A 14,256-nucleotide genomic window follows, 5' to 3' on the forward strand; every position below is an offset into this window, starting at 1 on the left:
GCAAAGCCACAGAGGCCTTACCTGAACATGAGCTCTTTCCTCTGCTTAACACTCACTCTCCTCCCCCAAAATATGGTATCCTTCTAGGCCCAGGTAAAGTTCCATCTCTATCTCCACTTTAATCTCCTATCATTTTGGAGCTCACACATACACCTTCTTGCACTTTTCTCTAACTGTTCCAAGCTGAATGTTTTCTTTCTCCAAGGACTACGTCAGCTTCAAGGTTGAGGATGCACTCTCTACTCCATTTGCATTTCTCCTCAGTGCTCTGCACATGGCAAACAACTGTTTGAAATGCTTACTCATGGATGGAAGTACGGATGTTAACATTCTGCCATCATATATGTACAGTGTTTACAAATATAGTTTAGGGGACGTCTAGGCAGTCCATTTAGAACATGAACCATGCCATCCTTCTTCTACTTTTCAAATGAAAGCTCTTTCCTTGCTCAATTAACCCAGAAAATGGTTGAAGGCTAAACAACTAAGAAACACTTAAGTGTATATATTCATCCCACCCTATGCTAGGTTTTCCAACTTCCTTAAAGTACACCTGTAGAATGCTAGCAATTTTCTTGATTCTCTGTGGGAGGAAAGGAAATTCGAAATGAGTCTGCTGAAATTATAGTTGCTAAATATAAATGATAGAATAGAAACACCTAAAATACATTGACCATAGAGGCAGAATGATGTTGGGTGTTGGGAACTCCTTAGCAGGCCTTGATGAGGTCTGTTTTATATTTTCCTTAAAAACCACTTATTGTAAATTCTAAGCACATGTCACCTATGAAACACTCAAGTCTGGCACAGTCATATGTAATCAATCTAAACTTTGCAGGTCCATCTGCGGTAGTAAGGAAATTGTTTATTTTAGATGTTAGTTCAAAGAGGGTCTCTGATTCACAGCCTTCCTCAGCAAATGTAACAAAGTATAGTTTGATTGGCTGGGGATGGCAAGGAGGACACACAGTGTCGCCTCCATCTTCAGCAAGAGTGTGGTATTAGAAGCAAGTATAGCAGTATGCAAATTTATCTCTCCACATAAATATGCATCAAATGGAACGACCCCACTAATATCAGGAGCGCACACTGAAGGCCTTGGCTCAAGAAGGCCTCAGCTCAGTTGTGCCCCCAAATGCTGATCGATGCCAGATATCCTTGGGAAGGGCACTTGAAGCAACACTGAAAGCATGTCTGGTTCTTATATGAATCTACGGCCCAGGTGCTCGTATAAGACCAGTGCATGCCTCGTTATGGCACCTTAAGAAAGATTCACCAATGAGGAAAAAAATCAAGGTCAGGATTATAAACACACTGGATGACATTAAAAATCTTCAGTCTAAAAATATAAAAACTCTGAGGGGATTTGATCATGATTTTGGAAATCACAAATGGTACAGGAATGGTGAATGTGAACTTGTTCCCTAAATTCAGAACACTGGGGCTGGGGACTAGCACATACAATTCTTAAGATGAAAACATAAGACAAATATAAAAATAACCAATTCAAACATATAAAACTCATTACTCTTAGCATATGAGGCAAACTGAATGAAAAAATGTGACATTAACTCCTAGATCAACAACACGTGATTTAGAGAAAGAGTAGCATGGTATCTGGGGTGACGTGGCAGCAGAAGTCAGAGGGGAGCCCTCTGAAAGTGAAAATGTCAAACTCTCCAAAGTGCTAAGTAGGTGTTTAGAATCTCTTTTTATGGTAAGTTATGTTATGGTTAAGCTTTCTCCTTTTTGGATGCCAGTGTTTCTTTTTAAGCTGGATAACAATTTTAAAATAAACTACTTCTAAAAACTTTCTGAATATTGTTTTAGGACCAAGATATAATTAACTTATGAAAAAGGTTGTGCAGGGTAGCATTTGAACGGTTTGTTCCAGAGAGCTCCACAACCAATTTCCCAGAGGCACTGGAGAAGTAGGTTATAAGGCTGGAAATGGCAGAACATCTGGGAGAGGCTGATTCAGACTCTAGCACGAGTTCTTGGCTCTGCTCAGTTGCATGACCCTGGGCAGTTCACTTCTCAGGTCTATACTTCCATATCAACCTCGGCGAAATAGGGAGGAGGTGGACCAGAAGGTAGCTTTCAGGTCCCTACCATCCCTAAAGTTTTATGGTTTAATTTGGCATCTTGAGAAAAGAACACATACAACTAAATTCCTTTATTAAATTTCTATCACAGTTCTCGGAAAGATGCCAGTGATACTTGATTTTAAATATAATTCTTGTGAGTGTCTCAGAAGTGTCACCTCCTTGACGATCACTTCCATGGTCTAATTGAACACTTTCCCATCTAAGCTCTGTGAGGGCACAAATCACCCCACATTTAACTTTGTAACCCTCACGCCTGCATATAATAAGGGCTCAATGAATGCCTTCTGAACAAATCATTTATTTTTTTAAATATAATCAAGTCACCAATTTCTCTGAAGTGATCGCCATTATTTAGAGCCCAAAACAATGAAAAATCCAGTGGGGCCCTATTAGGGACTGAATTGTCTCCCTTCAAAATTCATATGTTTAAGTCCTGACTTCTAGTACCTTAGAATATGACTGTATTTGGAGATGGAGTCTTTAAAGAGGTAATTAAGTTAAAACAAGGTCATTGAGGTGGGCCTTAATCTAACTGGGACTCGTGTCCTTATAAGAAGAGACGATTAGGACACATACACACAGAGGGAAGACTACATGAAGACAGAGGGAGAAGACGGCTAACCACAAGTCAAGGCGAGAGGCCTCAGAAGAAACCAACCTTACAGATACCTTGATCTCAGACTTCTAGCCTGCAGAACTGTGAGGAAATAAATTTCTATTGTTTAAGTCACCTAGGCTGTTGTTACGGGAGCACAGGCAAACTAAGACAGGCCTAAAGCCTATTGGGCATATGACAACATTTTTAATAAAAAGGCAATATATCCAAATGACCTGCATGTATGTGTGTGCAGGTGCTTGTGTGTGCATGCGCTTGTGTGTGCATGCACGCACACTTGGCTGCACACTGCCAAATAGACAATCTGCTAGATTTTTTCCTTGGCAAGCTGTTCTGGCATGATTTAGATGGTGCATTACTCTGTGAAAGGCAAGGCCCACCTCCATCTGGCATCTCACTGTGCACTAAAAATGGATTTAAAAGAAAAAAAGAAAAAAAAGGAAACCAGCTGGTCAGGCACCAGTGCCCACTCTACTAGAGGAAAGTATGACTTTAGGTTCTGAACCACCAACCTTCTACCTGAAAAAACCTAGCAGCCTTTCCCAAGACTTCCTCTGAGAGTTCAGATCCCTTGTCCAGGGGGCCAAGATCTTGACCCTTCCTCCCTGTGGTCTTCCCTCTTTCCCCCATTTATTATGAGACTGCCAGGCACCACGACCACCACTCCCTGCACGAGCCCTGCCAGCTCTCTACCAGACTCCTCGAGACCCTGCTTCTGTATAGCTACAATGCAGCAAGAATTCATAGTCATAACAGCAACTCCAAGATTCCATACATCTCAGAAGGACTCTGCAACATGACCACTTGTGTTTACTGCACTGGAATTTTATAAAAATTTATCTACGTTGGGCTTCAGACAGCCAGCAGTGGCCAGTCACACCTTAAGAGGCATCAGTCCAGAGATGAGCATGGAGACAGTATAGGGACCCAGAGAGGCACAAAGGCACACACACCCACGCACCTCAGCGAGGAGGGCTGGTGGGGAGACTGAGTTATCTCAGAGTCCATTCATGGGTTACAGATGACATGAAGTAGCATCAGATACTCTCATCTAAGTCCCTGAGAAAGGTTTACAATATTCAAGACACTTAAGAAACATCAGGTAATTACATTTTACATGAATGCTTAAACTACTAATCTCTTTTCAACAGACTTGAAGATATCTAAGCTAGTCAAAGGAAAGACACCTTTTTCTTTGGACTTAATAACACAGTGCTTCAGGAGTGTGGGCTCTGGAGCCAGACTGGTCTCAAAACCTGGCTCCCTCTATTCACTAGCATCATGGCCATGGGCAAGTACCTCAAGCACTCTGGCCTCAGTTCCTTCAACTACAAAACAAGGGGCAAGACTAGGACATCCCACATAAGGTTGCTATAAAACTAAAATGCTTTATTACTTGGAAAGCTCTTAACACAGCACTGTAACTGGCACACACAGAAAGCATTAATAAATGTGGGCTACAAACACAATGAAAGACACCATCCCCTAAGAACTGCCACTCAAGCCCTGACAGAAAGTGACATACCTTTACTTTGGAGTTCTCTATCAAATGCTGAGCCATGGATTTTATCAAAACATCAAAGAAAAACCACGAATACTGAAAGAAAAATAAGAAAGGATCTCAGTGAGAAAAACAGCAAGTTAGAAGGTGAAACATTTACTCTCTTTGGCTGACAATGTTACTGACATGAAACAGGTGTGACCCAAAAACATGGCTGATCCTCTCGGCAAACCATTATCAGACCAGAGGTGCGTGGCAGAGGCTCTCCTGCTTTCACATGTCCGACAATAAGTGACTCCGATCCACTAGGAAACCGGGTGCAGATGCTCATCACAGCACAATCCAACAAGGGGCACCGCTAGATCAGAAGACGGTCCTTCCTCTTGGCTGAGTCTCTCACCTGCTGACACCTGCCTGTATGATCTCTAACTCAGCGTCCTCCAATGATTTGAATAAACTGACTTACTAATAGTTAAGACCCCAGGAAGCTTTGAATGTAGCAACACTTTGCAGCTCGATGGGAGCACAAGTCAAGCAGCAAAGTTGGTACTGAAGAATTAACTCAGTTACCACTTTTTTATAGGAGGTGGTGATTCTCTCCAAAGGCACACAAAAAGGGTGAATTGATCAGGATGCGGAGTTTGAATTTTCTTCAATCAATATCAATATCACAGAGCCACACTGGCCTTCCCCACATACCTTAAGTAATTTGTTGCTGGTGAGGAAATCAGCGGAAGGCTTGAGAATTGTGGTCATGGATTTGGTCAGTTCTTCATGCACTGTCTTATATTCGGAAGCGACATATGGCTCAGCCTTATAAGCATACTTTGAAGAAAAGGGAAAGATACTTTAATGAACTGGTTCTCCAAGTTAGACAAAAAGCTGGAGAGGCTCCAAAGGATGGAGATCAGGGACTGAGGCACAATTGCATGGCCGAGAGAGGGAGGTGTAGAAACAGAAGGCGGGAAGGGTGGTTTGTCATGTGACAGAAAGAGGGAGCCCATCAAAATATGTGAATCACCTGACCCAGCTAGATCAGTGGTCCTCCAGCCCACAATTCCACCTCCCAAGGACTTCAAGAAACATGTCACACGATACTGAATAACTGATACCCTGAGGAAGCCGTACTTTGTTGTTTAAATTAACACATAGCTATAATTCACAGAGATGTCTAAGACTAAATAGAACATGTGTAACTTTTTAGAACAGTTAACCGCCACTGTGTTTACTGAACATTATACATAAATGAAGAACTTGTTGATATTTATCCTAACAACATCTCTTGCTGTCTCACATAGTCATCTAATTTGATCATGGCCAGAGCTAACCTTCCCATCTCGGGAGAAGCAGTTTTACCGGGAATTTTAGATGCGGAAAGAAAAATGAAGACAATAAGCTACACAAGAGGCCTAGCCAAAAGGGACTTAAAATTCTTCTTTAAAATTCCATGTCATTTGGGTCACATTATTTGCAAGACCCATTAAAAGAAATATAGTAGAAAGAATGAAATTAAGTAAATAAATGAATGGCTGCCCCTCTTTGGACTTGCCCTTGTTCAGGTCCAAGCACTGGCTGTGAGATATAGAAGAGAAAGCAGAGGTATTAAGTTTCACCCCAAAATACATTCCAAAATAACTAAATTTTTAAAAAATAAGTTCTTAGAAGGAAAATTGGAGAGCCACAAATTTAAATGATCGGGATAGTTTATTTTACATACCTTAACATATGACCTCAAGTGGCTCTCTAATCCTTCCTCATGGCACTGGGCAACCACATGAATAATGACCCTATACACCACAGGAATGAATAAAGCAATGAATAGTAATGTGAAAATGGAAACATTTCATTATTATCACAATTGTAGTAGAACAATGATGATGCTATTGGCACCACAGGAAACAGGAAACGAGGGGTAAGATGGGGTCCCTACATATGGGATCAAAAGAAATTTCTTAAATACAATGTTTAACACATACTAGCATCCAAGATATGTATGACTGTGCTCCAGGTGTGGACAGACTGAAAGGGAAGAAGAGTATCCACCTTTCCACCTCTCTCACCGTGTCACGTTGACGGCGACTTCCTCCTGGCTTGCTCTGGTGAGGACGCGGAACAGCTGGTTTAGGATGGTGGGCAAGAAGGCGATCATCACGTGGCCCTCCATCGCATGCAGGCTCTAGAGACATGGAACGTGTTATCTTTTTAAAAGTAAACCAACCCCAAGCAATTTCCACTCAGTCATAAATAAGAGTGAAAGAAGTCCATCTAAAACAAATGGAAAGTGGTGGCAGGAAGAATAAGGGACAAAGATGTCCACGTCCTAACCCCCCTAAAACCTGTGAATATGTTACACAGTGAAGGGGAATTAAGACTGCTAACCAGCTTAAGACTCTCTTGGATTATCCAGGTAGGCCTGATGTAATCACAAGGGTCCTTAAAAGTGGAAGAGGGAGGCAGGAGAGTTGGAGGAGAGGTGCCTAAGGAAGAATGGTCAGAGCTGCAGCACTGTGGGCTTTGAGACGGAGGAAGGGGCCACAAGCCAAGGAATGAGGAAAGCCTGGAGAAGCTGGAAAAGGACAGAAAACTGATTCACCCCTAGAGTTTCCAGAAAGGAACTCAGCTCTGTTAATAACACTTTGATCTTAGCCCAGGGAGACTCATGTCAGACTTCTGACCTAAAGTGTAAAAAAATAAATTTGTGTCATTTTAAGCCACCAAGTTTGTAGTAATTTGTTACAGCAGCAATAGAAAACTAATAGAAAACTAATGTTCTTCAAGTCACATGACTCTATATGAGGTAGCTGAAAGGGGTCTTTGCAAGGCAATAATTTCAGAATCCCCTTCCTTGCCTAAACCAAACAAACTTCTATTCCATTTCTCACATTTCTTGTATTTTGTCCTCATGCCTAGAATGACTACTCTCCTTTTTCAAAATGTTCCCCTAGAATTCCATTCTGGATGAAACTCTCCCAGACAAACCCTCCTTGTTCTCACTGGGCAACCACTCCAAGAGCCCTAACCCCTGCACAAAGCTGGGGCTGGTGACAGGTATTATTTCTCTGTTCTTTTTTAACCCACCCAGCATGCATCCACCAAGGTTACAGTATCTTCTACAACGAACTAGAAGTTACTTAACAGTGGGACTAAAGTCACTGGGCTTCTTATATGCCCAGTGAGCACTCAAGAGAAGGGCCTGTGTGAGTGAGTGGTTTTCTATGCAGGAACAATGTGTTTTAGGTCCAGCCTGAGAAAAGTATACATGGAACTCAGATAAAGGCAGGAGTAGTACTACTTTTTTTTTTCGAGGAAGATTAGCCCTGAGCTAACATCCGCCAATCCTCCTCTTTTTTCTGAGGAAGACTGGCCCTGAGCTAACATCCGTGCCCATCTTCATCAACTTTATATGTGGGATGCCTACCACAGCATGGCTTGCCATGCGGTGCCATGTCTGCACCCGGGATCCCAACCAGCGAACCCAGGGCCACCAAGGCAAAATGTGTGCACTTAACCGCTGTGCCACCGGGCTGGCCCCGGAGTAGTACTATTTCTGAGTTCACTTCTTGCTACCATCTAAAACCATATATTTGCTATCATTGTGCGAGCATCCAGCTAAGGGCAGCCTCACAAGGTTTCCAAGGGGTAAGAACAACACTCACCACCAAAAATCAAACCCAATCTACTCAACACTCATTATAAAGGGGTTACTAAGAAAGCCATCTGATACCTTAAGGTATTTTACAAGTTCATTCCCTAAGGCTTGGGCTCCAGATTCGGTTTTCTGACAGTACTGGAAGAAATTATGTAAATGCTGATCCTGGGGGAAAAAAAGAAGAAAAGAAAAAGAAAGCCTATTAGCATGTACATTGTGGAAAGAAAGGTATTTGCTTCTTGCAGCATGCACTTTTTTTAGACTATGAAATTGATCACATAAAGATGACAACATTAGAGATTTCAAACAACCTCCAACAAAAGGGGAAAACCGTTGAAAAATGTTACTTGTGCTATTCATTTGTGTCAGTACATATGAATACCTCATATCAACTATTTTTCTTCAAAAGAGAACTAGAGTAAAAATATATCCATATAACATATCAATTAGGATTTTGTTTTGTAAAATCATCATGCAAACTCATTCACAGAGCAATCACTGTTAATTTTAACAGAAAAGAATAGCACATACCTGAGTATACACTGTGGAAACTAGATGAGTTGAAATTTTCAGCAGTGGCTTGCTTCCATCCACCCATTTAATTTCTGGACCATAATGCTGAAAAAATATGGAGAAACAAAAATCCCAACAGATTAGTGTTTTTGGCTTCAAACACCATCTTCAGTAAGAGTACTGATGAGGTGTTGAAGGCCCAGACGGTTTCAGTGACTTGACAGTTATGCCTGGTCCACAGCAGGAATGTAACCAATACTAATTTCTGCCCACTTTCTTCCCCCGAAGTACAATGCTCTTCTTACTGGATTTCCTAAGTTATCATTTCCATTTAGTTGCAGCTGTATGAGTTACTGTCCATTTGAGAGAGAAAGAGCTCTATTTCACCAATGACTTTAACCAAACTTGAGCTCAGAATTCTGAAAGAGCTGGTAGAAGGCACCAGATAAAGCAAATAGGACAGTAAGCGTGACTGGCATAGGCGGAGGGTCAACCATATGTTTGTGCTTAGTATAATTTCTGAAACCCCCATTTTTCTCATGTTCAGACTAGCATTGAATGTTATATGAGTTATCATTATTTTGGAATATTCCATAACACGGGCCCAAATTTAGCACTATTTAAATGCAGAGAAACATTCAAGCTATTCAAAATGAAATGAAACAGACTTTATGTAAGCATGTTATAAAATTTAAGTCTATGAAATTTAAGATGGCTAAAAAGAATGCAAAGCCAACAAATCAAGTGGAGAAATCTGAGAAAATTCAGGCTTTAATGAATCAGAAAGGTATGAGAAGAGGCTACCCTGTAGGTGAGAGATTTTCTTACTAGACTTAATTCAGCTGGAAGACACTTCTTAATCATTTGCATGACCCTAAGAGTGCATCTTTATGGCTAGTTTGCGGAGACAAACTTCCACCTCATCCAGTATCTCCAAGTCTTCATTTTCCTGCTGAGGCACTGCTGATTCAAGGCGTGTAAAGCACCCAAACTATAATTCTAGATTGTGATAACAGCACTGCCTTCCAATGGCCTAAGTTTACTTGAAAATGAATAACTAAAATCATAATGTTGCAACTGGCGAAAACACCGTGTCCTTTTCTGTGTTGCTGTTGTTTTAGCTATTCTTTAACGTTTTCTGAAGGAACTGGGATAAACCAATCTTAAAGTCCTATACCCTGCCCATCCCAAGCTCCTGGTAGCCAAGGTAGCCAGACGGGAGATTAGCTGAGACAGGAATGTGCTGCTCATTAGTCACCACTCTTCCATCTTTCAGGAGAGGAAGCCAGGAATATCCAACTGTTGAAACAAAGAACAAAAAAATTCAGTCAGCGTATGAAAACTTATGAAGAAAGCCAATGTTATTAAATTGCCTGATATTTAAGAACTGCTGCTATCTATCAGAGTAAGAAATTGAAAAGCCCCCAAATGCAGTCTCTGCAGAACATTGTCTACAGTGTACTTTGGCTTCTTTGGAATCAGAATTCTAAAATCACCTTTTCTAAAAGTTTGCATATGAAAGGCCAGACATGCTATCATCACAAATTTCATCTAAAAACTCCTTTGCAAATGGTTGCGAATTCAGAATCAAAGTAAAATTTAAGAACTTAATGTGTAAGTTATGAAAAATCAAAGAAATGAAGAAAGTTCAAACCTTGTGTTTCGACAACATCCTTCTTCTTTGTGCTTCCTTTACTTGAATTATCACAGCTGACATGGAAGAATGTGAACAACAAGTGGTGCTTTTCATGTAGCTGTGTGGGCAATTCTATTTTAATCTGCCAGGAAGACAATACAACAATCTTTCTAATATTCTAAAACAACAAAAATTCTCAGTGAAAGCAGCCACATAATGTGTCACCCAATGTACAAATGTGCATTTGGTCTCTAAACTGATAGTAACATTTGTAGTCAAAGAAATCTGAGACTGTAAATTGTGCTAAGGAAAAAATGGATGCATTTAATTCACTGCTATGGTCTGAATGTTTGTGTCCCCAACAAATTCACCTGCTGAAATCCTAACCAAACTGATGGCATTACTGGGTGGAGCCATGAGGGTAGAGCCTTCGTGAGCAGGATTAATGCTCTTATGAAAGAGGCCCCACAGGACTCCCAGCCCCTTTCACCACGTGAGGATGCAACTGAGAAGTCTGTGACCTGGGACATGGCTCTCACCCGACCATCCTGGCCCCTGATCTCGGATTTCCAGCTTCCAGAACCATGAGCAATAAGTTTCTGCAGTTTATAAGCCATACAGTCTGTGCTATCTCGTTATAGCAGCACAGACTAAAACATTCACTGACTAGAAATAGGAGGAGAGTTAGTATTTCAGCTCCAGAAAGAATTGAAAAACACGTGACAGAAACTGCTACACCAAATTAATACAGCCAAGGCACGATGAAAGACCCAGATAGAACATCTAAAAGTAGGATTCAAATAGTAGTTTTAGTGAACTATGTTATAGTTCTACATAAGGAAACCCCAGGATAACAAAAGTTCTCAGGTCCAAAAAAATGTAGCTATACTTAAGTATGAATTTGAAAGGAAACGTCAGAATACTAATTATAGTAGTGATGGAGGGATTTTGACTTTTTCTTTTCTATATTATCTGCATTTTCCAAGTTTTTACTTCTTTTACAAAAAACATGTTACTTTTATAATTATGTAAAATAAATACTTCAACATTTAGTTCTATTAGTAATTTCAGTATAGTATGTAGTTTCTCTTGAATTTTGCTTTACCAAGCAAATAACTTGGAGTTTTCCTTAAAACTGGTTAAATTGGGTTTTCCCTTGAAAACATCACTTACCTCATCATAAAATTCTGGGTTTTGGTGATGGTGTAAGACCGCAGCGAAGGCGCTTCTCGTGAACACCGGCCCACCAGGTCTGCCGTAAATGCACTATAATAACAGTTAACAAAGGGAAACACCAGTATTCAATTAAGGGAGTAAGAAGTCAAACTCAGATGTGTTGTAAAGAAAAAGGCACCCTTATAGCATAAACTTAACCACCTCTGTTGGATTTCTTCTGCCTACGAGACTCCAGGCCTGCAAACCCCCTTACTTCTGGGTCCAACTCTCCCTCCAGCTCATCTCCCAGGCCTCCTCCCCCGCCCCTCCCCACCTCTCCATGTTGTAGCTCTGGCCAACGCCTTGCTCACACCTTTCACACCTCCATGCTTTTGCTTATGCAATTCCTGTGTCCGAATGACCTGCCCTTCTATGTACCACGCAAACTCTCATGCATCCTTCAAGAAATTCTTAACTCCTTCCTCTGTGTCCCCTCAGCATTTTCCTACACTCATTATTCAGTTTTGTTTAAAAAAGCATTTCAGTGCCTTCTATGTGCCAGGAGCTTTTTCTCCATGACTCTCTTTCCCACTAAACTGTGAATTTCTTGAGGACAAAAACTAAATTATATTCGTCTTTGCATCTTTGTTTCCTTCCCTTCTTAGAAAGTCATTTTCACATAGTTACAGTAAAGAACTTGGGCTCTGGAGCCAGACTGCCTAGGTCTGAAAACCAGTTCTGCTAATGTATGCCTCTAAGCAATTTATTTAAATTCTGTGCATTAAGTAGTCTCCTCATCTAAAAACAGTGGCTAATAATAGTACCTAACTCAAAAGACTGTTATGAGAATTAAAGATGAGCAGATGGCACAAAAAGACCTGGTAGGGTTCTGCTTTGCTGTACAGAGGGTCACTAGGAGTCAGAATCGACTCGACAGTACTAATGACAATACCCATGTGGCACTAAGAACAGAGTGTGGAATATAATAATACTTATTGTATTCAATAAACATCACCAATAATCTGTCACTATTATTATTACTATACTATAATAAACATGTAATAAATGTCAATCTATTATTATGATTATTTCTATTGTCAATATTACTATTATCATTATTCTTAGCACCCACACAATGCTAGCTCATAGTAGGTGCACAATATGTTTACTGAACTGAACATGCATAAGAAACCTTCATCCCTAAAGAGTATAACAAAACAGAAATAATCAAGGAGCGAAAACTCAATTATTCCATATTCTGTAAGGTTCAGCACATGTGGTCATATATTGTAACGTCATATATTTTTGTGTTTGTGTCAATTAAAGTGTGCCAAATTCCTTTAGTTGTGCAATATCATGCAACTGCATTTATTTCAATGTAAAAATGCAAATATATATAAAAGCAAACCTTCAGAGGCTGAGAGTCTTCCTCATCTGAATCTTTGAATTCAATGCAAACAGCAATATTTCTGGCCTACAGCAATATTTAAAGAAAAAAGAAAAAGAAAATAAAACAAAAGGCCAGAATATATAAACATTTATAAAAGAACATGAGAAGCCAAATCCTACCGGAGTTTGATATCAAAAATGAAACCTCAATCTTTGCACTCACCTTGGCAAAAGACTTTTGACTGTCATATTTCAAGTACTTAGGATAAACATACAGGTGATTGTTGTAGATGGTGTAAGGCTGAGTGTGTTTGGGTATGCAGGGCACAAATTCCTCTACTTCAAATGTAATGGGAGTTTTAGTACACATTTCAAATTGCTTCATGGGAATATATGATGAATTGACATAATCTGAAAAATTAAAAACAAACAAATAGAAGTAAAAAACAAACACACAAAATTTTGTCTGTTCATTACACAGAACTTACACTTACTAGGGAGGTCTGAGGAAACATTATCAATTGTAATGTCTAGATTGCCCAAAATCACTGGGAGTTTAGCCATCTTCTCAGGTCTACAAAGAAAAGAAGAGAAAATCAAACATTTATAAGTTAGGTTAGGTCTAAAACCGAAGTTCTAGAGCAGTACTTCCAAGAGAAATATAATGCAAGCCACAAAAGTAATTTTAAACTTTCTAGTAATCATATTTTAAAAAGTAAAAAGAAACAGGCACATTTTATTTAACCCAATATATCCAAAATAATATCGGTTCAATGTGTCATCAGTATAAAAAGTTCATTCTAAACCTTCAAAACCAAATGTGGATTTTACATTTCCAGCTCATCTCAGTTTGGACTTGCTATAATTCTAGTGCTCAACAGCCACATGTGGCTAGTGGCTACTCTGATAGACAAACAAGTGTAGATAAGAATACCAGCAAACTGTTCAAGTATTCCTGAACCACTCCATTCTCACCAGAAATTCTTGGTTCACTTAGAATCATCAAAATTCAGAACTAGAAGTCATCTTAGGCTCCAGTGTCTAGCAAAATCCTGGATACAAAATAGGTGCTCAATGAAATGTTGGTGTTTGTATTCAGTCTGACTCAATTCAATATAGGAATCTCCTCTGTGACATTCCTGACAAGTACTGCTATTGACTCAACCCTTCCTGGTGACAAGGAAACTTTTGACAAAGCTGTTTCAACACCAGATTGCTCTTCCTCATGGCATGGTAAAATTCACCTCTCTGAAACTTCCACTCATCAAGGGGCCTCGGGCCTCGTTGTGTTTCTCTATGGAACACTTTTCAATCATCCACAAACAGCTAGCACATCTTTCTGAAGTCCTCCATTCTCAGCCCTTTGCACCATCCTTCAATGCCTTTTCTCTCCTAGAAGAACGCCCCATCTACATCATGGCACCCAGAACTGCACAGATCAACCCAGTACAGTCTGACCAGCTAGGAGTAGAGCAGCTGTCTGGTTTTTGAACAACATACCCTTCTATTAATGCAGCCAAAACGCTACTACTTTTAGGCAGCCACACCACCCTAGTGACCTACATTAAATTTACAATCACCTAAAATCCCTAAATCTTTTTTCATATGCTTTACCATCATGTTACATCTCCATCCTATATTTATACAATTATGTTTTTGGATCTCAGAATAGGATTTTATTTTTATCTT

At 40.0% G+C, this 14,256-nt stretch overlaps 1 protein-coding gene across 46 annotated transcripts in view; it reads right to left on the minus strand.

The window, feature by feature from the left end:
* DOCK9 (dedicator of cytokinesis 9) overlaps positions 1-14,256 on the minus strand; it is a 269,635-nt gene that overhangs the window by 79,960 nt on the left and 175,419 nt on the right. For all 46 annotated transcript variants that reach the window (XM_070239990.1, XM_070239982.1, XM_070239964.1 and 43 more), the window contains exons 16-27: positions 13,062-13,141; positions 12,791-12,978; positions 12,587-12,652; positions 11,197-11,289; positions 10,042-10,165; positions 9,565-9,686; positions 8,406-8,492; positions 7,950-8,039; positions 6,286-6,401; positions 5,943-6,012; positions 4,925-5,050; positions 4,250-4,321 (exon numbers count right to left, since the gene is read on the minus strand). In XM_070239990.1, coding sequence (XP_070096091.1) covers positions 4,250-4,321; positions 4,925-5,050; positions 5,943-6,012; positions 6,286-6,401; positions 7,950-8,039; positions 8,406-8,492; positions 9,565-9,686; positions 10,042-10,165; positions 11,197-11,289; positions 12,587-12,652; positions 12,791-12,978; positions 13,062-13,141 — 1,234 coding nt within the window. The remainder of the gene's footprint in view (positions 1-4,249; positions 4,322-4,924; positions 5,051-5,942; positions 6,013-6,285; positions 6,402-7,949; positions 8,040-8,405; positions 8,493-9,564; positions 9,687-10,041; positions 10,166-11,196; positions 11,290-12,586; positions 12,653-12,790; positions 12,979-13,061; positions 13,142-14,256) is intronic.

This window comes from Equus caballus, chromosome 17, assembly GCF_041296265.1.
Source record: "Equus caballus isolate H_3958 breed thoroughbred chromosome 17, TB-T2T, whole genome shotgun sequence".
Lineage (NCBI taxonomy): Eukaryota > Metazoa > Chordata > Mammalia > Perissodactyla > Equidae > Equus > Equus caballus.